This window comes from Apteryx rowi, unplaced genomic scaffold, assembly GCF_003343035.1.
Source record: "Apteryx rowi isolate R43461 unplaced genomic scaffold, aptRow1 scaffold_6, whole genome shotgun sequence".
Classification (NCBI taxonomy): Eukaryota; Metazoa; Chordata; class Aves; order Apterygiformes; family Apterygidae; genus Apteryx; species Apteryx rowi.
The window spans coordinates 5,574,824-5,600,146 of record NW_020450871.1 but is presented as its reverse complement, the minus strand read 5'-3'; the positions used below and the strand labels follow the sequence as shown (position 1 = coordinate 5,600,146).

At 45.4% G+C, this 25,323-nt stretch overlaps 1 protein-coding gene across 1 annotated transcript in view; it reads left to right on the top strand.

Annotated features, from left to right (window-relative positions):
* The first annotated feature begins 6 nt into the window (after positions 1–6).
* FAM20C (FAM20C, golgi associated secretory pathway kinase) overlaps positions 7–25,323 on the top strand; it is a 56,909-nt gene continuing 31,592 nt past the window's right edge. The window contains exons 1-3 of the mRNA XM_026083102.1: positions 7–93; positions 1,919–2,091; positions 10,627–10,705. Of these exons, the coding sequence (XP_025938887.1) occupies positions 10,629–10,705 (77 nt within the window). The 5' untranslated portion in view covers positions 7–93; positions 1,919–2,091; positions 10,627–10,628. The remainder of the gene's footprint in view (positions 94–1,918; positions 2,092–10,626; positions 10,706–25,323) is intronic.

Sequence of the window (25,323 nt, the reverse complement as noted above, 5' to 3'; positions counted from 1 at the left end):
CGCCGCCCTGCCCCCGCTGGCCGACGCCGACGTCCTCTTCAATGTCAACAGCGACATCAGGTTCAACCCCAAGGCGGCCGAGCAGCCCGAGTGGTGAGTGCGCCCGCGCCCCCCGCGCCCCCGCGCCCGCCGCCCCTGTGCGCCCCCCCCGGGGCAGCGCCGACGTCCCCTTGTGCCCCCCTTTGCGAAGGTCGGCGCTGCCCAGCCGTTCCCGAGAAGGCGCTGAGGGCTGGTGGTGGGGAGACGGAGGGGCCGGCAGAAATAATTCAGGTGCCACCGGGAGGGATAAGGAAAAAAAGAGGAACTGGACATATGCCTGAGCGGTTGTTTTCCTGCAAAGGAAATGCAAGGAAATGAGGAATATAACGCAGGGACGTCAGGAGGCTGGAGCACCCAGACCAGAGGGGCCGCAYGCCCCAGCATCCCGTCTCCAGCTGTAGCTGGAGACAGATGCTAAGGGAAAAATAAGAAGGAGAACAAACACACAGCAATCCTTCCCCTAGCCTGCTTTCCTAGTCTCCCGCTCCGGGGTTAAGGGGCTAAGCAATGAGCAATGAGCGCAGACAACAGCACAGGAACTTTTCTCAAAAGCAGGGGCTGGTGCCACAGAGGCATTCATCCTAGCAGGTATTTCAACCTTCAGGATCTGATTTGTGGTACATTTTTCATCCTAGATTAATTCCCCGTGTCCTAACACCTCTGCTTCCATCTAACTTTCAAAGCAGTTAGTTGTCTCTGTGTACTGTTTGCCCTACTGGCTTGTAARAAATGCTTAGAAATTTCAATGATGGAAAAATCAAAAGGCTCCTCTAATACAACAGCACCCTCTTTCAAGCACAGTGACATTGTAATGTTTAAACAGCTGCAGTGTACCACGCAAAAGCCCTGCGAGCAGCAGAGCAACCAGCAGGATCTGAATCTCAGGAGGCAGGCTATAAATATTTCTGATTTCTACCTCACGAGTACGTGAATTGTTCAGGCCCTTTACATCTAATAATCAAAACTGACTGTGAAGTGAAAGACCTGAGAAAGTTCCAGTTTCTCTGAGAAAAAAAAGAAAAAAAATGTCACAAACATATAACATCTGGAGATGACTAAAAACACAGTGGACTTCTGGACTGCAGATACGTGATAGTACAGCAAAGGGGTTAAGAGCCCAATTATCACGGATGTCCACGATGCAGCTGCCGCTTGTGCTTGTTTTCGTTAGTGATTGCACCCAAAGTTCACAGAACTAACATGAAATTTAGGAGTTAACAGCAATTTAAACGATTCTCTCTTGTAACAGTAGCTTGCTGCTCAGGAAGGGGAAACACCTCTCACAGTTATTCTTTAGCAACTAGCTCAAAGTGATCTGGTTTCTTCTCATTCTCTACGACTGTGTTTAAATACGAGAAGAGGAAGAGCGAGTGGGAGCAGTCAGTGCAACAGTTCAAATTACTGCTGCAGTATCCATTTGCAGAACCAGCTCAGTGTTAACAAAAAGTTCAGGAGGATGCTTTCATTTCTGTCAAGCTCGGGAAAGAGGTTTGCAACCTAATATAATCTAAACACAATATAAAACGTGGAGCTCCGTGTTTCTGCTATATAAGGGCCTCCTCTCACTCTCAGTGATGTCACTCAGAGTTTTGCTCCTGACTTTCATGGGCTTTAAATCAGGCATGAAGCGTGTAGGTGAAAATCCCGCTTCCTCGGTGTCGGAGGCAGCTCCCTCTGGCCTCCCTGGGAGCGGGAGCCGGCCCTTCGGTCGCAGGCTGGCTCAGGGACAAGCTGGAAGACTTCTCCTGCCCTTATAGTGCTTTGCTTTTCTCTGCCTTGTTGCATTTTGAAGCCCTGTTTCTTGATGCCTGTTACGAACTGTAACAATATTTCTTTCTCCTCATTTTTGGCTTTTTGTTTTTTTGTTTTTTGGTGGTAGGCAAAACGAAGATAATGAAGAATTTTTACCAACTGGAGAAACCTCCATAGACTCCTACCCAAACTGGTTAAAATTCCACATTGGCATTAATCGGTACGAGTTGTATTCCAGACATAATCCTGCAATTGAGGCTTTACTACAAGACCTGGTCTCCCAAAAGATAACCAGTGTTGGTATGTTTGGATATATATCATTTTTATGATTCTTTGCTCATTGTTCAGGATCTCATTGCTGTTTTTATATTAATGAATATTTTGCATGGCTTCTCTCTGATGTGCCTAGAACATTGCTTCCTGCRCTTATTTTCCGTGTTCAATAGAAAGCGGCTTCCTAAAGAGATATTGCCAGCTCTGTATTACCTGCATAATTGAAAAGTCTGCCAGCAAGGCAAAACCCATTCGTTTCAGAGGTCTTACAGTCACGGTCAGATTGAAAGTGCCCTGTTTGATTATTTAAAAAAAATACGGCAATAAAAAAAAAATGACAGCCAAAAGCAGGCAGCATCTTGCAAGAGGCAGATTTGCATTATTATCTGATCGTTATTTAAAAGCGCCAGCCTGGCAGCGCTCGCGTTTCTGAGGCAGGAGAGGCGAGGCTAACCTGCAGCCCTGCGGGAATGGCTGCAAGGAGGACGCTCCGGAGCCCGGTGCATCCAGAGCTGCCAGCGYTTTGCAGCTCGGCAGAGCTCGTGCCGCTTTCTCGGCTTTAGGGCCGAGCCACGGCATCAAGGTAGCCCCACGGCGAGCAGCGTTCAGCTCTGTTTATTCTGCCTATAAACCCGCAACTGGGACGTGCCCACGCTGACCTTTGGCTGCGTGGAAACACGGTGGAACAGTCAGGGGTTCGTCTCTGGGGCTGATTAATGACAGCGTGGGTCTCCTCGAATTTAGCTGCGTAACTGCACGGGAAAGAAAAGCAAAAGCCGAGGCCCCGGGATGCTGAGGGGATGCACGCCCCGTGGTTTCTAGAGGTAGAGAGCTGCAGCACGGCCGGCAGTTCCCATCTGCCGCATAGAAAATGAAGTTACTTGCACCGACCACAGAGTTGCTAAGTACGTTTCGCAGGGCTGGAATAGCAGGCGCTCCGTGAAACTGCTGATTGTACGTGTTGCCACCACCCGATGAGGTCACCAGGTCTTTAACCCTGCAGGGAAAAAACCCCCGTGGCTCCAGCAGGAAACAGCCCGTACAAGAATAGCACGAGTAGGCCCCAGGTTTACATTTTCCATCAGGAGTCGCGCTGGCTGCCGAGCAACCCCAGGAACAGGCGCCATCCTTGATCGTAAAGCGCGGATTGATGTAGCCGGTCAGGGCAGGGCAGCCCCAAAACGCCGAACGCCAGCGAGCGGTTCCCGCCGCGTGCCGCGGCCGTGGTGGGCACGCAGGCTTGCAGCTCCGCTTGGGGCTCTGCCCTGGCGCYGAAAATTGCCCAGAATGATTTGCAGAACCCGGCTACCATCCAACGTGTTTGGATTCAGAGGTGGGATGGACACTTGTAAAAGAGGACGAAAAGAGGCTCGTTATTAACCTGAGACTGGTTTTCCGTCCCCAAAGCGCCGGATTGGGATGGTTAATTAAGGAGCTCAGGTTTGAACGCTGAGCCACGGGTATTCCCTGGTTTAGATGGGACGCAGCGTTGTGGCAGTAGCGACACCCCCCCGGGGGACACTGCCCATCCTCGGGAGGGTGACCCGCCGCGCGGACCAGGCCCCTGGGACCTTCTCCTTGASGTACGCTCCCCTTCCCTCACCTCCTCGCTCCGTATCACGCGATCGGAGCTCCTGGGCGTGTTGCTTAACCTCTCGCTCTGCTTCAGTTCACCCAGCGGCAAAATTGTCGCGGTGAAGAACGGGAGCGAAGCCCTGACCCTGCTGGCGTCGGYGGCAGCTGTGCCATTCGCTTCCCTGGCGCCGCGGTTTCACCTTGCGGGGCGCAGAGGCGGCCGCGAGGCTTTCACTAATTGCCGTCTGGAGGGAGCGCTGGGACCGATGGTTGTTGCGAGCCGTTTGCCACGGGACTGTCTCGCTGCTAACGTGTGAGCAAGGCTCTGCAGAGCCAGGTGAGGGCCTCTCGCTCCCTCCCACCGAAGCACAGCGCCGGCGTTCCTGCCGGCGGTTCRCTGCTATTTCCATGAGCGTATGAGGTACACCACCTGCCAGTGGTCCTTTATCAAGGAGAGCCGTCGCGGTGTGAATTGACAGGTAATGATTACTAGGCATTAATCACGGCTTTCCAAAATCAGGCGCGTGGCAGCTGAAAGGGAGTTTTGCCCATGAAAAGATGACAGGAGCTGAATTTTGCTGGTAGCGTCCGCAGCCTGCCTCTGCGAACAGCGAGTTTCAGGCAGGTTGCAGAGCGAGAAAGAGCATATTGTTAATACACCTTTTTTTTTTTCTTACTAAACAGTGCAGCACGTTTTATTTCATGTTGCAAATTCTTTGGGTGTTTAAAAAAATACGTTTTAAAGTCACACCTGCCGTTTTTCAGCTTTACTGCAGGGTCACAGCAGGGGTTGCAAAGCATGTAAGCTGATTAAAAGAGAGTAATATATTTGACCAAAGGATGTTTATAGGGCTGTTACATTCTTTTTCATATTCCTGCATATCTTCCAATTTGTCTGTTTTTTTTTCTCGTGGGCAATTTTTGCTGCTTTGCCTTTTGTTTTGTTTTTTTAAGGCACCTGCAGAGATACCAGGCTCCAATTATAAAATACATGGAAATCTTCATACTGCCCAATCTTCAGGCTTCTTTTTGCAGCCAGAACAATTAAATATACAGACTTATGTGCATTAGATTAAATGGGGTATTGCTCTACCCAGTCTTTTCCCAGTGTTTAGATTGGCTTTGACTCTAATAGAATTAGGTGATTTGATATGCAGGTTTTTGATACCTACAGTAATTACGTCCAAAGTGCAGCTAAACAGCTTTCTTAGCTATGTCATAATTTCTCTGCTCAACTCGCGTTATTTATGGAGGTGAGCAGTGACCAGCTTGATCCTGCACCATCTATCAAAACTGCTCACACGACTCTGTAACGTGCAGTGTTATTTTAAAATGAAAATGGTGACAGAAGCAATTCCCAAGAGCAGGGAGCACCAAGGTGACATTTTCTTGATGTTAAAGTTTAAGTGGAACAAATCCACGGATGGGAGGGAGCATCACATTCAGCTCCCACAGTGACACCTAGAGCTGGCCTTGAAAAGGACGGGGTTAAGGAGAGCTTTTAAGCAGAGGATGTATTCTGCGCCCTGCATCAATATATATATTTCCTATTCATTTAGTTCAGCATAACAGGGTAGCTCTTAATTTGATTTAATTCAGTGAAAATTTCCTCCTGACATAAATAGGAGCCTAGGGAGGATTGCTTTCCACTGAGCACTGAAACCCAATTTTCAGAAGAAACATATGCACGGGCAATTGCACGCTTCCTTTGCTTTCATAACTGTTTATGGCATGCAAAAATAACCATAGTTAGCTATTTTCTTGCATATTTCCAAAATGCCTGTGCATAATCGTGGCAGCACTTTCAGCAGTTTAACAACAGATACGGCATGGTGCATTGTGGAGGCATCAGCTTAGAAGGTGTGGTCCTGATCTTGCTTGTATTGCTGTCCAGAGAAGCTGTGCTGTGGGATTTTGTGTGAGCAGGATAGGTTTTTGCGATTTCTGTGTGTGGTGGGGTTATATTTTTTTGATTCTTTTAATTCCCCAGTTGGAAAGGTTTGGAAACATTACCTGACTCAGTTCATTTCTGAAACCTGCAATGCCTTCAGTTTGTGCAGGCGATAATTAGAAAGGCAGCGCACAAGATTACTCATGCAGCGAATAAATGCTGCAATTAACTAGGGTGGACTCTACTTAAATCAAGAAGAAAAAAAAAGTAAGAAAAGAAAGAAAAAGGCAAGATGCTGAATATTGAACCTAAATTCTGATGCTAAAGGAAATTATAAAATCTCATCCAAAGGAAGGGAAAAAATGCTGTTGAGAATATGTGAAAAGCATGATGAAATGTAGCACCATTGATTTACTGTATAAGAAACAGTGAATCTATCAAGAGTCAACAGGTTGATTAAATGTACAATTCCAGATGAAAGGAGGGATCTAAAATGTATAACAAAGCCTTTGAATGATTTTGCACATCTTTTCCCCTCCTAGTAAAAAAAAGTCTTTCGCTATCTTGACTAAACCAAGAAAGGTCTTTAAAAATAAGTTAGCAGAATTGGCTGAGCAAGAAGAAGTTAAGAGACAATGAGGGCTTGAATTTGTTYTGAAATATGTTCTTCCCAGCTTGTGTGGGGCCGTGTCTCTGGCCTGGGGCAGAGTATTACTTGTTAAAGCCGATCAACATGTTTATGTTAGGTTTAAGCTTGATCTGTAAACAGGAATCCAAGATGGATCTGAACTTCATCTATTTCAGATGTTACTGCATCCCAGGCTTTGACTGGCTCCCACCTCTCAGGCATTAGCATTGCATAAATACATTTTAAAATGTGCGTTGGCCTCTGACCAAAAACAGTTCAAAGGTGCCACTGTGACCCTCACTCTTCACTGGAAGAGCAGACAGGCTAGGCCAGCAGGATGGGGGCAAAACAGAGGAGATGGAAAGCCAGATCCATGCAATTTCCCAATCCTTTTGGGTCAAACCCTATTGAATACTATTATAAAAAGATGCCTGAGAGGTGATGGGTAGTACCTGGCTTTTATATTGCTTGGAGTCTGTGGGTCAGGTCTTGCACTGATGTAGTTTCAGGAAGGAGTAGGAGAGGACAAGATGAGGAAGCAGGACATGTGGCCATGACAGGAGGCTCATAGATGCAACGGGAGGGGGAATTTTTAGAGCCTTGATCCAAAGTCCACCAGAGAAAACAAGAGGCATCTCACTGAATTCACTGGTCTTTTGACAAGGCCCTAATTCCACAAACACTCAAGCAAATGTAAATCTCAGGGAATTTTTGGCAAAGATGCCTAAAATTAGGAAGATTTTTTGATCACACCCTAAAGCTCTTGCACTCGGTTAACAGAAAAGGTTAATGCCTCATTTCCTTCCTTTCTATTTTGGGGAAAAAGAGAGAGTTTGAGTTGCCTGAGATAAAAAGTAATGGTTGTACTGGAATTTGTTTTTAACACTGTGCCAGTGTGTCCAAGAGCTGTATGAGAGCTGATTTGAGGTACCTGCTGGGGTGYCAGCAGGTTTGTATAGTTTTTTCCAGAGCTGTTTATGACCTGTGATGTTGCTGTACATTCAGAAACCTTTAAAAAAAAGGTGAATTCAGAGTATGACTAGAGGTTCCTTCTGGAGTCAGAACAGCCTTAGGTTGTAAGACCTTCTCAAAAATGTCTCAGCCTGCTGATYACAGGCGTGACAGGTTGCAATGGCTTAGTGTTCCCCAGCTTCTCTGAAAACTGTATGTTCTAATCTGGTTATAAATCTTCAGAAACTCTCATATGGGCAGTAGGTGAAGGTGCAAGGGCATCTCCAGATGCAAACAAGGCTCCTGGAGCATCGCTGGGCTCTTACCATTTGGCTGTAATGGCCAGAGAGAAATGTTTAACTGAGGTGTAGCAGAAAGTGGAGATCCTTAAGGAGAAGAGTTAGAAAATGAAAAGGAAGCCAGCATGCAGATGTAATGCTGAGGGACAAGGAAAATTATCTGACCTAGCAGTCTGAGTGAATCATCTTCACATGGTCATGGGACCTGCTCTTCTCCGGGGTTGTCACCTGTATTTGCTCCTGTCACACCCCTAACCTGGGCACACCTGGACAGGTGGTAGGCTTCCCTCAGCCTCACTCCCAAACGTGCTCGTTTTAGAGGAGCAGGAGCGGTCAGGTTGAGTGCAGTAGGACAGTCTGTGCTGAGAACCGAGTATTTCCCTCTCCGCAGGGATTATGACCTTAGGCTGTGACTAGTCTGGAGTCAGAGGATGTCCTTGAATCCTCTCTGGCACAGGGCGAGTGGTTAACTTGGTGGTATCTGCRTGCATGGGCATGAGTGGTGTATGGCGAGTCCAGGGGGCATTGTGGGAAGCCAGTGCTGAGCTCCTGCACGCTGTTGTCCCGTGGCGTGCGGGGCTGCCCYGAGCTGCCTGCAGCAAGGCACGACGTGAAGCCGTTCCCACAAATGTCACGCTCTGTTTCGGGGAGGCCCAAAGTTTGCGCAGCAGCATGGGCGCAAAATGCCAGCAAAACTTGTGTTCGGCCGAGGCTACTATTGCAACCAATTAAGGCAATACAATAAGATGGATCTAAAAAGACCAGGGGAGGTGCTTTTGTCTTCCTTCAGCTCAAGTCTTTCTGACAGAAAACCAGGCCTTTGTGTCTTGTAAAAGAATTATTCTGAATTGTTAATCCYCTGCATACATTCCCCTTCCTGGTGATGACACACTCATTGTTGAACGGGGCTGCTGACAAAATCATTGTCTGTTGAGTGGCTTCAATTTGCTGAGGAACTAGTCAGCTTAGTGCGTCCCAAACTTTGTGCTTGGAAGAAGGCATGGTGGAGCTTCCTCTTCTCTCCTGCTTTGCTTTCTTGTGGTTTCCCAAAGCCTTGGTTGCCCAGCCATACCTCTAAACGGGGTCTAGTCCTCTTCTCTCTGATGGGCCTACAGCAGGTCTGCTGTACTTTGGACTTATATGTTTCAGGGAGGAGTGGGAACAAARCTCTAAGCCCTGAGCTTCTGGGAACTGAATGAAAAAGCATAAATTATGTACATTTTAGAGCAGAAAGGTTAGATCTTTAGTTGGTGTAAGCAGCTTGCGAGCAGCTATGCTGAGGTCAGTGGTGCTAAGGAGAGCTATGTCTGTTGGAAAGGATGCAGTTCTGCCCTTCGTTGCTGAGACTGATAGTACTGACCCGAATGGAGATATCCCACATTAACAAGGGTATAAATACAGGTTATGCCTTAAAGAGCCTGGCAAATTCTGTGCTTTTGGCCCTAGCCTGGCAGGGAAAGGTGGTGGAGGGCTGGCGCAGGGCATGGACGTGGTTCCTGCAGGCCCAAGTGAAGGGCATGTGTCAAAAGGTCTTGAGATGCTTTTTTCAGCTGGAGGCTAACTGCTCCTCATTGCCTCGAGGCTCCGGGATGAAAGGCAGCTATTCCTTCTTCCCACAGCTGCCGATCAACTGACCAAATCTGCACAAGAGACAGAATTTAATAGATGAAAACCATGTGCTTCTGCTTTACCTGTTCAGTGCAAGTTATTTAACACCCTTTAATTTCTAATTATTTATTTCTTCCTTTGGGATAAACCGGTAATGCAAGAGAAGGCAGGGGTCAGCAAAACAGCGAGGCAGGAGGGATTTTAATCTAGAGGAAGTGTAATTAAACTGACTAGATTTGCATAACATTTTGTTGCAAAAACATAGATTACAAGTGCTGAAAGAGAGCTGGTGACCTATCAGTAATAAGGCACAGAGAGGAGTAATTAAAAGGATGTGCAGGTACTGGCATTGGTTAGAGACAGAAAATGTGCAAGCTAGATAGGTAGAACAAGGGTAGCTCTAAACCCAAATTTACAGAGCAAGGTAACTTGACACTCATGTAGTTCTGCACAGGTTTTGTCAGAACAGTAAAGCAGGGCATTGATTATCTGATCATTTGCAGGAAGCATTTCTAAAGGACTGACTCACCCACGCTGATACGAATGCTATGGTCAGCCACTCCAAACACTGACATGAATTAAAGAGTCAGGTCTTTTTATTTATTCTGAGTGGTTTTGATTAAGTTGATGAAAAAGCAGCTGGTTTGGTAACATATATATTTACCTTTCTTAAATAACCTTATCATCAAGTAAAATGCGTTTTAGAAACTTGTATAAAAAAAAATCACTCTGTCTTTAAAAACACTATAATCTGACTGTTAACATGATATTGTCCAAACTGTATGGATTGCTATGAATAAATGTCGGTCTTAAATTCCTATTTGCTGTTGTTTGGGAAGTGAGATTTAATTTATTTTAATTTAATGTTTGAACAAAGCTCGCCCTCAGTGCACAGCATGGACTACCATCRCTGCTGCCTCTACTTGTCATCTCCTGTACTCCCAGTAAAGGAAACTATCCTCTCTGCATGGTTCTGCCCCAATGTAAGAACCTATTTGGGATCCCCTGAAGTTAATGGGTGGCCTTCAATACATATCTGTTGTGAACAGAGGAGATGAATTTACATCTACTGCTCAGCAGCAATTGTTAAAATCACCGCAGAGATCAGGAATTGCTAGAGTATCTGATCATACTTTTAATTAAGCAGGTGTTTGCTGTGCACCAGATTGTACATCCCAGCCTCAGTTGTCTTCTAAGGCACCCCATCTCCTTTTCCAGTGTATGTCCCTCGTTAATAAGAAGTCCAAAAGGGACTGAAGACAAAGAAAACAAGGCCCTGATGATCTATTCCTGTTCATGTTGTGCACTTGGGGTGTTTATGGACCCCATAATGGGGGGCAATGAAAAAGGCAATTGAAAGGTCAGTTGAAAAAGGCAAAGACTAGGAGTACAATCCCGTTCTAGCCRTGGGTAGCAGCTCAGAGCCCTGCCCTATGCTCTGCCCCCACTGAATAATTTGTCATCCAGTTAGGATTACCCAGCTTGGTGCTCAGACACCACAATRATGAAACTAATACAAAGCAAAAGATACGTTATTTCATTCCCAGAAAGCTGAATGTAAGTAGATCCATATGTAGTATGTTAAAGTGGCTTCATTTTTTTTCCCACAGCAATGAAGTCAGGAGGCACCCAACTGAAGCTGATCATGACATTCCAGAATTACGGACAAGCACTGTTTAAACCCATGAAGTAAGTAAGAAATGTTTGGATGTCTTCTAACGTGAGGTTGTGATGGATAGCCTGTTGCCATTTTGAAAGCCATTAAAAGTTTGCTGCTGGTATCTCTCAAGGTTAGGGCACCTAGTTCTAGTGGCTTGCCACTAATGTAGAGCTTCAGGAGTGTGCAGAAATGTTGCCCTGCTAGACTGGTCTTTGGAGTAGGTACAAAGAAGGCACCAGATACATTATAGTCTTCTCAGAATTGTTATTCTCTCTGTCTGTGAAATCTTCCATCATAAATATAGATTGTTTTCAGCATTTCTTTTTTTATGTAAACTTATTCCACTGTCCTGAGTGTTATATAATGTCAGTTCTCTTTTGGAGTATGACCAGACACAAGAGATGGTACAGCATAGCTTTGGGAAGACCTAAATAGTATTTGTCTGATAAATTATAATTTAATCCGTTGATTTATTATTGTTTGTATTAAAGGGTTGTATTAGTCATTTGGCCATGACTAGGCTGAAGCTATGAAAATGAGTATATTTGASAGTGGTACTGCAAGATCGTGAAACTAGAGTGAAAGGGAAGGACTAGGATGATACAGCCTTGATTTGCACCTGTATCAATCTGGCAAGAATCCACCGAGATCAGTGAAGTTATTTAGGTATAAAGCAGATGTAAATGAGTTCTGAATCCTGACCTGTGTGTTTGTGTTGTAATAAGGAAAATGACTCTGTGCTTGTTGTAGAGGGTTTAACAAAGTCGCTTGGGGCTGCAAAATGTTTAATGAAGCTACTCAGTATCTGTGTCAAGGGTACCACTGGAATAATAAATTCATTTTCTTCTTTTGTTTCCACTGTAGGGAAGTTCAGTTAATTTCCTCTAGGAYGGTCCATAAAAGACTAAAGTAACTGAGAATGACTGGTTTGGAATATGCTTTGGCACTGTGTTATAGCTATAGCATGGCTCAGGGGGTAAGCTGCTGGCTGGGGACTGACATAAACTCCGTATTTTACTACAGGTTTTACTGTAGACTGACCTCAGACAAATACAGATGCAAGTTTGATGCATCTGAGCACAATTCCTGACTGCATCCTGTCCCRCATGGGGAACAAAGAACCTGGCAGTTCTAGCTGCCTTTAAATATTAGGTAGAATAGTGATTGCCTTGTTGGTTTTTTACATAGTGTATGATTTGTTTCTTTTCCATTTACTGAGATGCAGATATTTTCTATCTTTATCATTGTTATGACATTGTAATTCTGGGAATACTAATGAGGTCAAATCAGAAGTTTGCTGTTTCTACTGTACTACGTGCAGCCTTGGCAAGATGATGGATGACAATAGATGTATAGCCACTTTCCTATACAGAAGCAATTACTACCCTCCACCAGAACAACAGCAGAAAATGATGATGTCTTAATCATTCCTTCTGCTTGATTCCAAGGGCAGCAACATCCTATTTTCTCACTGATCTTTGCATTAAACACACATCTGGAAAAAGAAGCGCTACAGCATTCTGCAGCTGTGTTCCCAGGCACCACACCTTACAGCAGCAACACTGCTGCATTTGTGCTGATCGTTGCTGAACACATTAGTGATTTTAAATAAGGGTGTTTGCAAGCATTTGTCTTCATTCTGATAACAGTGAAAAGGGAGCCAGCTGCTCTGGTAGTGTAAATCTTCCTAGCATCTTTGGCATCTGGTCCCACTGGCCCCTTTCACCAGCTTATGGACTGTTGTGGATGAAGTTTTTAGACCGGTTTGCAGCATGATATCTTGATATGGAAATAAGCAGCCTAGAACTGAAAAAATTCAGGCTATTAGAGCCACAAGACTTCTTCCTGTAGGACCCTGTCCAGTTCCTAGGCATCTTCTGGGCTGTTTCTGGTGTTCCCTCTTTTCTGCAGGGTATCCTTCTGGTTCAGACTTTACAAAGCTGCCTAACCCTTCCCAGGGCAGGAGGCTATGGGAAGCTCACAAATCAGGGCCAGACATCTCCTAAATGTAGCTTGGTCATCAGAAGCACCAGTGTAAAGGACATTTCTTTCAAAGAATTTAACCTGAAACACCATCCTGCTGCCGCTTGTGAGGTCAGCAGGTGGAAGGAAGCACTCGTTTCCATAGTCAGGAGATCCCCACACGATGCGTCCTATGTGTTTCTACGTGTTGTTAGCGGATTATCAGCTCCATGGCTAGAAATGCACGTCATAAAAGAAGAGCCTAAAACAAGCAAGACCTTCAGTTCTAGAGCTGTACAAAGGACTGTACAGAGGTGAGATGCCTTTTCCCAGCAGCAGGAGTTATGCTTTTCTCTCTCCTGAGTTGATAGTTCTTTCTACAACCAACCTTTTGATTGCATGTGAACGATGTGGGAAGCTGCTTGTGCTATCCATAGATATATGTTGTGTCTTCCAAACTGAATTAATACCTGTCCAAGCAGGACTGCTGCAGGTAGGGGGGACCATGGGAACGCTTCCCTGACCCAGATGGGTGTCCGCAGGGAAATGGGAGGTCTCCTGAACTTCAGCAGAGATTTCTCTAGGAGAATCTCAGCAAAATAGACTCTGGCAAGTTGGTTGAAACCCTGCAGAACTCACCTAGCTGGCTCTGTGGTTTCACCAGCTCCCAATTTCATGCTGAATTAATCCAGAAAGAAAGCTGGCTCCAGAAAGGCTCCTTCAGACCAGGCAGTATTCGGAGATGGGGAAACCAGAATCTGCCTTTGGCACCTTTTGTGCTCTGTGCTTGACATTAACTGACAACTCTTCGTCTGGTCATTGAGTCAGGGTAGTGGAGCAAATCAGAGAAGGGAAGCTTAGCAGTCAGGGAAATGTGAAAGTGGTAAATAAAGCCCGATCAGCTGCAATTATTTTATTTATTTGTGGCTCTGCATCTTCATTTCTGAAATAATTGCCCATAAAGTATTGCAGGGGAAGCCAAATCTATTTATAAATCCTATGGTCCAGGGTAGATTCCATTGCTAATTCCAAATGCATCATAGAAAACGCAAGTATTTGCTAAAACTCCAGGGAAGATTTAATGTATTTGCAATGTATCTTACAGTTAATGTGTAGTTTTATTTAGCTCATAACAGTTCAATCATACAAAATTATTACCATATGGGACATGAAAAAAATAGCAACCTCCCCTTCTCCCATTATTAGTGTGTCTAACTGTATTAGTATTGTAGAGCATAATAAAATTTATTTACGTGATCGCTGGTATCTCCAGCCCTGGCTTTCTGTATGACTTAGCAGGTAGAGATGGTGTAGAGTCATAAATTTCAAGGGTTTTGGTTATTTGTCCAAAATGAACATGTGCTTTGTGCTTTATGCTTTATAATTTTGTCCTTCCTTTGTTTCTGCTAGCTGGTGGAGTTAAATAGCTGGCTCAGCAACAAAACCAACACACTTTTTTTCCTTCTGAGGCTTTATTCTTGAAGGGTGAGATTCAGCAGAGTCAGTGTCAGGCCTCCTATTGCCTACCCTCGTGCCAGGATTTTCACAGAGGTTTTTACAGTTCCTTATACAAAAGCCAAATAGACTCGAATAGAAAATGATATCTTGCTGTATGGGTTGTGAACAGTGTCCTACAGTATGTGTTTAAGAATGATCTCTCTCATTCCCAGTTTTATAGGCTGCTTTGTAGAAATGTATGGAAAGGGTATTCATTATAAAATCTTTGAGGTTTATTTRTTTAATTCAAAAAGATGCTACTGTATCCAATGAACTCCCTTTTGACTTAAACTGAGATAAAAGCYGGTTCTGTTCCAGACTTATGATTTTGCCTGATATTTTTAGCATCTTTTTTCTTTTCTCTTTCTGTTTTTACAAGTTGCAATACACAACTGATAAGAGCCACATGGCTGTTTCTTTCAGCAGCTGAAGCTTGCAGTTACACTGCGATAAAGGAGAACCCATTGGTGTCAGGGTGATGTCAGGCCAGAAGAGACTTTTGGGGTCATGAAATCCAGTGTCCTTGAATCGCAAGCGATTGTCTCGTGACATCCTGTTCTCAGACTGATCAAACACTGCTGCCCCAGTCTGCAGCTTTTGCCCCTGCTATCCCTCATGCAACTCACTGCTGTAGAAATAATGCTACCCATTGGTCTCTTGTATTTTTAAAGTTAATTATTTATTGCAATTTAACARTTTAACCAAAGAAGCTTTGTCTCTTGGACTTTGTCTTTATAGAAATTCTTCATGGTAGAGACCCGTTTAACCGGAGTGTTAACTACCAGTGTGCACTTTTGCCACCAGAGGCAAATCTCATGTTTCCTTGCAGCCCTCAAAGACCCAACCCATTCCAGGGACAACTACAGAAGAAGGTGGTAGTCCCTGTGTAGCACAAAGCTAGTGCTCTATAGAAATAAAACAAGCATATTCACCTTTTAGCTTCTGTGAAGTTCCTATAGCATATCTTTTGGTTCAAAGACATAGACACAGAAAGCTGGGCTGAAGTCTAGCAACCAAGGTCATGGGGAAGATAATATTTTTGTTTTGATTGGCAAAGTGCTGCTTCTTACTGGCTTTTAAATGCCATACTTATAGGGACAAAGGATTAGCAACACTCTTTAAATTTCTCTTTGATTTCCTTTTCGAATTGCTCTACAAATAATGCATCTTATGATAGTGATATTAAATAGGACAAACAACCCCCATARTACAAACAGCTGTTAATCGCTTTCATTTCCTCCAGTTATGTTCCATTTCTGAAGTTGCAGTGTGACTGTTGTACCTGCGAAATGCAGCCTCCAGGCCTGATTATCATATCAATTAGACTAGAGTAATTCTTCTGACTTCAATAGCATTACTTCCTATTCAAAGGCGTTTAAATGAACTTCAGAATCAGGGCCACGGGAAGATTGGTTTCCTTATTACATTGCATATCATGCTGTTTTGAGGAAATACATTTTGCGAACCTGTTGCATTTCAGCTGGCAGGCATCCAGTATAAACATACTGTTATAAGTCAACATAGCAATTAAATCAAATTGCAATGTTTTTTCTGAACAGCAACAGAAGTGAGACATGCATACAGTAGCTGCTATTCTAGAAGCCTGCCCGGATTAACACTTYGGCACGCTGGAATGCGTTGCATAAAACCCTACTGAGCAATCCCCGGCGAAAGCACAAACACAACCACTCTGTTTTGTCAATCAGCTTAAGCAATTTTACTGTACTTGTCACTGAAGAAATCTAGTTCTGTGCAAGGTGTATTGCTGGAGACGTTTGGTTGAATAAACGGGTAGGAAAGGTTGAAGCTAGGAATCGCAGTATTCAGCTTATATAGGTCTGKTTTGAAATAGAGAGGAGAGCTGTCTCATTAGAGCATGAAGAAGAAATGTTTTCCTTGCCTCTGGAAGTGACAATGAATAATAGGTATTCTGTGGACCTCATACATGAGATTTTGGCTTTTTAAGGACATGCTCAAATCCTTGTCTACCAAATCTCTGCTGAAATATCTACCTGAGTGAGGCTAGCAGGCAGATTCAGATTCACTTTACATTGGGAATAAATCTGGAGTAAGCTGGATATATCATACTGCTTTTTATTTAATGTACATGAGATCTGAATGCTGTCCTAAATAAGGGCAGCAGAAGTTGCTGTGTGGTATTTGGTGCTTTAACATTTGGTATATTATGCAAGAATTGTTTTTCTCTTTTATAACTGACCCTCTTCATCAGGTCATAGTTCTTCAGTATTTCAATGCAGATTGTGTTTTAGCACTCCACAGCGCCCCTGGTCCAAATCTCATTAATGCAAACTGCAAAATTTGCAGCGATGTCAATGGGCGTTGGATCAGGACTCGAGCTGTCCGATAGCCCTGGACAGCAGTGAAATCCAGGCTTCTGCAGGGGGCTGTGCAGTGCGTTTCCCCTTGCCACAGCTCCGCTGCTGCTGGCTGAGATATGGATAGTCCCGTTTAGCTCGGGAGTAATTTGTCCTCAGACTCTGCAAGTATGTTCATGAGTGACCCCAGCATCCAAGCCTGCAAAGCCCAGGTAGCTCAAAGGTTGTTCACTCTCATGAAGACCTAGAGGGACCCACGCTGGTGGTGCCTCACCTCRCTGGCAGTTGGGAAGGGGAAAACAGACCCTTTTTCTCTGCCTCGGCATGTGCCGCGTTGTGCTGTCCGCGGCGGGGTTGCTGCGGCGCATCCCCAGGAGGGGATGCTGGTGCTGGGACCCAGCACGAGGCTGCGGGCAGTCCGCTCCCCACTGCCGGAGCAGGCGAGCCTTCCTCCAACGGACCCACGCTGTTCTGCTGGGGGGACTCAGCCCGGCCCCGCRCCCCGCGGGAGGGCAGCAGTGCGCGGAGGCCGTCGTCTGCTCCTGCCGGCGAATCCTGCCCAAACCCCCTGGCAGCGCGCAGGAGGTGTCCCAGGGCTCCCGGCAGGAGAAGACTTCATTACACTCACGCAAATGTCAGCCTCATGACCTTTGCAACTGGTCTTTTTTTTTTTCTTCCAAGAATAATTCAAGCCTTGTGTTTTTCTTCACCTCATTTGTTGGGGATTTGCGGGCAGAGCAGCACTGATAACTCGATGCTCCGTATGGACGCTAGCTCCTGCCTAACACAGGCTCAAGGTGCCGCAGGTACTGCTGGTACCTGCTCTCCCGTGCCTCCTTAGAGGGGACCTCAGTGGGCAGTCATATTTTACCGTTGCGGAATGTCTTTGGTTTTATGAAGCTATTTATTAGCCTTCTTCTATCATAAGTGTTTACAGATTCTAGCTAATTAGTCTGCGGAACAAAGACATGCTGGTGTTTGTTTCTCATTTAACAGCCTGTTCCTGCAGCAGCTAATTTTCTTTTTTTTACCTGTTACCATAGGATATCAGGGAAGAAGCATCTCCAGCATCTAATTTTAAGCATGCTACTTCTCCATTTTAAGAAATGCAGTTCCCTGGATTTGCCTTTTAATCACAGACCCACATTTAGTTCCCAGCTTTCTTATTTAACACGTCTGATACTACATCAGCAGTGCAGAAAAGCAGCAAATGTTGTCGAGGGAAGAGCTGGCACGAGAGGCATAACCTGTAATTTACTACTTGGTAGCAGGGCTTGGCACGCTGCGGACTCATTGGCGTAGCAGTGAAGTAAGATGCCCGTAGTAAATCTAAGCAAAAAAATGTGGCCAAAATGTTTTCAGTGGGATATGCAGATACTGCTACCCTGAAATAGTTCCCGGGGATTCGTCTCCATTTCGCTACCATTTATAATCCTTAGAGTAGGCTGGAGAGACTGAAACTCAGGGAGGTGAAATGATTTGTGCCGGAGCCGTGGCCCAACACGGGGCTGCCGCCGTGGGGTTGTGCTGCGTTTCTGCCCGCAGCGGCACGCGGGGCTCACCCTGGAGGAGCGCGGCGCTGCGCTCTGCTCAGCCCCGTGGACCCTCTCCAGGCTGGGATCGCTCCTGGCATCCCCAGTGCTTCCGAGGAGGCAGGTGGGGAGATTTCTGAGAACATCTTTGTAGAAATTTCAATTTCTATCTCAACTGAGATTTCTTTGCAGTTTCTGCTTGCTCTTTAAACTTCCCCCTTGCTAATGGCCTCGAAATTTCTGCAGATTTCCTTAGGTCGGGTGGGCTCCCCGCGTGCCGCTATTAGGAGGGCCAGGAAATAACCAGCAGTTAAACAGCCCTGGCAAAACAACATTTGTGTTTTCTGAGGATCAGCAGCCAACTTTGCCGGCGGCTGGGGGCTCAGGCGACGGCATCCCACGGTCGCTGACAGCGCGATGCCAGCCGGAGATTGGGGTGTTTGGGAGCAACCCGTAACTGAAACAGCGGTGCCTGGCGGGTCAAGACGGGAAGGTCTGGGCAAAGCCGAGATGCTTAGGAGAGGGTGCACAGCGCGTGTCCAAATTACGCCGCTGGCCTGGTGCTGTTGGTGACTCACTGCTGTAAACAAACAAAAAAACCCATGTTAATAAAACAGCTTGAGGACACGCTGGCCATTTCTGACTTTTCCTGTCGTTTTAAGAGTCTGCTTCAATAGCATTAGTTTGTTTGGTTTTTTTTTTAACTTACGATTTTCCATCCTGCCATAATGTTCTGCATGTGGGTAAATAAGAGTGAGAAAGCCTGAAAGATCAATTGCATGGGAAGAAGCAGCAGAAAGCCAAAGTAAATTGTGCCTGTGAATGTGTGGGAGCTGGACAGTTAGGGGGACAGCAAAACTATTGTAAATAAGAGCAGTTAGAAGTGTAGGATTAGGTGGAATGGATAATAAAATATGTCAGAAGGGCACTTAAGGCAGATACTGGTCTCAGCAGCAGAAGCATGGTCAAAATGATCCTGTTAGCACTTTAAGCCCCTTTTGTAAGGGTTGCTAATCAGTGATCCAAATTCTTACTGCAAGGGTAGTCACCCAGCCGAGGACGAGTAACAGCATAGTTTTACATGGAAATCTGTACTAATTAGCAGAGATATTGCACACAGACTTCAGATATGCACAGTCAGTATATCGATTATAAGCTGCTTTGATATGCTGGCATAAAACATCAAAAGGAATGGAGATGTTAAATTAATCTATAGATTCAAGGGATAATCTGGCAATAATTAGTACCTTTTCTTTTGTTTTCAGTACAGCTTGCTTGCATTTTGTTTGATTCTATCTTGTGATATACTAGAAGGGAGTTTCGACCTGGCTTGTTTTTATTTCCCTGTGTTTTTTGCTTCTTGGAATCTCTGTGACATGATAATCTTCCCCAAATTTTCAAACAAGCCCCTTTTGCATCTGATTCTTTAGGGTTTTATTAGGCAGAAAATCTGGTTCCTGGGGCCTAAGACACAGAGGCAAAGCAGGCAGGGTGTCGAAGGAGGGAAGAGCCTGCTTTCCTCGTTGCCCGACTAATAATCCTATTCCCAGAGCCGCCTTGAAGTTATGGCTCATAACYGATTCTCCACCGAGGCCTTTTTCGGATGCCCTGGCAGCGCCTGGCGTCCCCTGCGGAGTGCCGCCRGCAGTGGTCCCCGGGGCGCTGCGCGCTGGCGCTGGGCTCCAAAGACGCCCTCGCCCTGGCCAGGGGGTGTTCAGTGGGGCCACCCTGCCCTCCGAAATAATTTTCCGGCCTCCTAGAGCCAGGTACAAGAGTTGAGCAGGAACCTAGCCCCAGACATGCCCTTTTCRCTCTGCCTGACCTGCTTGTCCCTGCTTGCGGGTAGCCGAGGCTGTTTCCGCTCCTTTTGTGCCTTGGCTTCGGAGAGTCGGGTTTGTGCGTTGCAGACTGTAGCAGGATGCCTTGAAGTTATCTTGCCGCCCGCTGCATATTTTAATACGGAAGCTGCTCTTTATGTGCTTCGGTAGCGCTCGCTGCGCTAATGCTTTGCCTGAAGCACCTGCGGAGCCTCTGCTGCCGCGTTGCAGCGCTGCCAGGCAGCACCGATCCGGCGCGGCTCTGAGTGCCGCCAGGGCTCCTGCTCCGACAGCGGTCGGAGAGGCCGCGCGGAAGAGCTGGGCTTTGCAGCGTATCCAGGCCACCTACTCGAAGCCAGGCTCTTTTGGCACCCGTGAAATTGTCTGACAACTTGTGAGCAGGCACGGTGCCATCCAAGCAGATGGGCATGAATGTCCCGGCAGCCAGGAGACCGTGGCTGTTCATCTGGCAGGGGCGGGCAAGAGCGGTGCTCCGCGGTGCAAATGTCCAAGCGATTGTCCATCTCGGAGTTATCGTGGGAGCAGCGGGCCTGGCAACGGGCTGCCCRGTTTGGGCATGGGGTATGTGGTGGTGGAGATGGTACACTGCATTTCAGCAGCGACACTAATGCGGGAGCATTTCCCAAAGACTGATAACGAGGTATGTTTGAGCAGTTTTGATTTAAGCAGACTAAAGGAAAGAGAGGTTTGACTGTTGTTCTTAATTCATCAATCAAGTCTTTATACAGGGAAAAGATTTTGTTATTCATGGCCATGAAGTGTCCCTCAGTTCACATCTCCAGGTGGAGCTTTATGCTGAAATGAGTGAGGGGGGAGAGAGAGCGAAGGTCTCCACGAGGCAGGGTGCTGAGCACGYGAGGACGCGGCGGTGGCCGAGCCARGGAGGGGTGCGCAGAGCAACTGCTGTGCTGTGCTGGCAGCAGCGTGGGAACCTCCYGGGTCTTTATGTTTGCTGCTGTCATCTCCTTTGCCGCACCCTTGGGAATATGTTTCCCTTTTTTTCCTTCTTTTTTAWTTTTTTCCTTTTCRCTGCCTATTATTTAACAGGAAACTTCGGTCCCTCTTTCCTGCTAGGAGGAAGCAGCTGAGGGAACCTTCCCTTGGCATTTGCATTCCCCCACTTTGTACCACTCCCCCACTGACGAGAAGGTTGTTTCCGAGATGGGTTTAATCAGAGCTTCCCATTTTGATGCGCGCTGCGTGGGTGACAGCCAGCACCCAGCACCATCCTGTACCCTCCAGAACGTCCCTGGAGGACAACAGCAATGTCTTTAACTACCTCTGCCAGGTGGTTTCCTGTGAGAGTCGGGTGCTTGCCACAAGGTTTGTGAATAGTGAGATAAAAGRATTAAAACATCCTCTTTGGGGCTTCGCAGAGAATTGTCACAAGAGCTTTCTTTGAAACATAACTTCAGGGAAGGCCTTAATGCTTGTACCCACGAGGGGCAGCTTCTCTCACATAGGCGTGCGTGTCAGGATGATTGACAGATCATTAATTAACTATTATTAATTACCCCCCTAATCTGAAGGGAGCGAGGGAGGAACTCCTTGCCAGCCTGGATCCTGTCATTGCTTTGAACGTGCAAGTCTGCTGTTCTGTTGCAGTCCCAAACCCCTGTGTCTTTTGGGCTGAAGAAGCTCATGAAGAAGGCAGCACTAAGGAACAAACTTTTATAGCCGCCCCTCTCAACGCCTTCATTTCCTGACAGCCCCAGTTCAAACGGAWGATTTGCAGGAGCACGCCTCTTTCTATCTATTACTCTGAGTTTAGAGGAAGAGAAATGTCAAAAAAATCTGGTGTTGCCTTTCAGCCTCACTTTGTTGCTGATATATAGGCTATAGCTCTGTGTGAACGATACAGGGTCTGTCTGTAACACAAAGCTGATGCTGCTTATGGATGGCCACATACCTCCTTTAAGGTCCTACAAAAGGTTTCAGCCCAAATTTAGGGTGAAAAAATGTTCTTTTCCCTCCAATTTARCTATGGTATGATTGCCTCCTCTCTGCTCTCTGTAGCCCAAACTGTGTTAAACTGCTGAATCCAGTTACACCCAGACCTGTAGTGGAAGGGACAAATTCTTCTTCTGCTGACCTCAGTTGGACTGAGGCTGCTGTTCCTGAAGACCTTATTCTGCTCTAATCATTTTGAGCCAGCCTGTATCTTCTCCCACTTCTGCCTGGTGGCCTCTAACAATCTCATCCGTCAGGCAGCAGCATGATTATAGCTTTATTTAACTTACTTTGTCTGCATTTGCCTTTCAAGGAGCAACAATACAGCAATTCTGTAGACTGTATGTGGCCTCAGAAAAGAAGTTGTCCTGTTTACCCACCAATAACAGAGCCTTCATAAATTCTTGGGATGATGCCAGTCTTGATAAAGACATCGGTGGTGCTGATAAGCCAATAGTCATAATCAGCGATCGGTGTCTAGTTGACGTTTTTGCGAGGCTTTGTGCCCAACCTTGTTGACCCTACTCTTTTCCTGTTAAGTACTGCATTGTTTGTCAGGGGAAAGACCTTCTCAGGGATAAAAATGGTACCTATATTGCAGGAAATGCCTAAGATCAAAAATGTTTGGCGTGGTTTGTTCTTTTTAYTGAGTGTGGTATATCATGAAGCATCCCTCCCATGCAATTTCAGACACAGCAATATTAACCTTGCCATTTTACGTCTTCTGTTGGAAACTGCCTCACCTTGCTGACATCTGAATTATGTTTTTAACAATAATTTCCTTTGTTAAAAAATAAGGAAGCCAAAAYGAGCACCAGTACTGCAGGCTCACTTTTTGGCTTTAATAACACAGTCCTTTACAAGGATGAGGTATATGAATCAGTTTTTGTAGACAGTGGTTTTGGATTGTTTACTTGCTTGTTTGTGAAGGATTTTTGTTTTGCTTTTGTCCCTTCACATGTGAATCTATCACTCCTGATGCAATAGCACACTTTGGAAAAAGCTCCCTGGTCCCTCTTATCTAGCTGGACTGTTACTAGGTTATTGGATTCTCTCTTCTCTACCTTCCGCTAAAAATTCACTCACTAAAAGGGTGAAATTGCAATGTATTGAATTGCATGATATTGCACCAATTCTTTATCGCAATATCATTTAGATTTTAATAGCTACAAGCCTTCAAACTATTTTGGTGCTACCACAGACATTTAATATCTGTGAACTTACAGAAGGTATTTTCTGGCACTCAGCAATGACTCCAAAGCCCCAAAGAATTAGACTCAGCAGCCCTGAATTTCAAAGCCTGACATCACTGCAAGCAAGGAATACAAATCCATCAACAGGAGCAGGGTTTTAATTGCTTTTGAATGATTCTATAGAAATCTAAAATTGCTTTGTGGGATGAAAAAAATCCCCACTTTTATCTGTGAAGAGGTTTTAATTCTGGTGAATAAAATAAGTGGCTGCTGTAATAATACACGATTTTTTCTCTCTGACTGTGTAGCTGTTCCTTCAGCCCTTGCCTGCTGGGATTTTATCCTTGAGCAGTGAGACATCAGAGTTCATCAGATATTACACGTGGCAATTGCCAAACCAGGAGAGGCTTTTTGGTGGCTGGAAGATTTGTGCTTCTATTACATTAGCTGTTAAAAAATGAGACCACCTGTATTCTTTTTCAATGTGACCTTCTCTAGCTGGTCATATGCTGTATTTTCTCTGTGATCTGATGTGATTTTAAGGGTGATCAAAAGGCCAACAGTGCTTTAAAATCCAATAATACCTAGTCTCTTGCTTTGCAGCTTTTTTTTTTTTTTTTTAATGAAAAGAACCAAAATCTTTGCAGACATTTCTACATCTGGCTTAGCTTCTGGTTAAATGCATCCTCAGGGAGTGCTGGAAAATATTACTTCTCTTGTTTAGAAGAGAAGTAAACGAGTCAATTTTTCCAAAATTGTTTTCAAGGAAAGGCATATCAGAAACTGTTTGTATTTTCCTATTTAATAGATCTGGTGAATATTCGAAAATTGTCTGCATCGCAAATGAGAGTGAAGGCAACAACAACAACAGAGGGTGAACATTTCCGTTGCTTTGCCAGAGGCGTGAAAGGATGCAGCAGCAAACGCCTTTGCAGGCTGCCTGCAGCCAGGGACAGTGTCTTGCTGAGCCAGCCCTGGAGACGGTGCAAACTGTGACGGTCCCTTCCCACCCCCACCCCCATACGCTTGCAGGGCCGATGGCTTCGGCTGCCTCCTTCTCCGTGGGCTCCGGCCAACATGGGACTGGCCAGGGCTGGAGCATGCAGCAGGGGAGCTGGAGCTGGAGGCACTGCAAGTGCTGTTTGCCCTCTCATTCACCCCCAAAAAACCCTTTCGGGAACTCCGAATGGGCCTGTGTTTAGGCTCAAGCAGCAAAAAGGCTCAATATCCCCTGTCTCCACCCAAATCAATGTCACCAAAACCTTTCCGAGGGGTCTCAAGGGCCATAGCAAGCATCTCCCAGTGCAGCGGTAATAGAATCCAGTACTAGTTTTAGCTGGTTGTAAGTAATGTTTCCTTGACCAGATATTAAAATGGTTACTGAACTTGTTTTACGGAGAAAATAGTACTTGTTATTTTAGTTAGCAGTAAACTTAAGAAAAGGCGATTGACAGCTGCACCCAAAATTCTGCACTGATTTTTTTCGTTGCCATCTGAAGCATGGTAGTGCTAACATATTTTCAAGTACAGAGAACCTTTCTAATGAGGGCTTTAAAATATTTTTAATGATTTCCAGAAATAAACCCAACCATTACTGTATTTTTGAAGGACAATTATTTTGTCCTTTCTTGCATAGCTACACATTTTAAAATACATTTTAAAATAATCATTTTTAAATTGATTTTCCTCAAATTGACCATAACAAAGCAGACAAATCTCTTCAGCATTAATTTTCCACCTAGCTGAAGAAATTAGCTCTGGCTTTCTCCCTCCCACCCAGGAGCYCTGTTAGAATGGTTACCTGGATACCCTGCTTGTAAAGGATGTATGTGCTGGAGCAATTTAAATAGCCTGATTTGTCATCTAACTGCCGACATCATTAGCAAAGCATTATTTGGCTGGAACGTTGTAGGCTGAACATGGATAACACCTCTGTGCTGAGGAAAGATTTAATTTAACTACCGTGTGACCAAATATTGCTGTCTTGGGTGAGGAGCTACAGCAAGTCCAGTGTGAGGAATACGACCTGTGTCTGGGTGGTATTTCCCCACTGTGTGTAGTTATTCCGCACATAAAGGACTTCCCTATTCCGCATCAGGATGAAAGCAGGATCTTTCCAATATGATGGTTTAGAATCCAGTGGTTTGTTATTTTGGGGCAAAGAGAGAATTCTCTTATGATGGGGAGGAGGGAAGGGAAGGAAGAGAACAAGGGAGCAATCAGAATAGCTGGATGATTATGAATTTTTCAGAAGTGTCAGGTTGAAGGCTTTGGTCTAGCACTGGGCAAAAATTTGAACCTGCCTCTTGCTTTTTTCCTTGTTACTTTTCCCCTTTTCA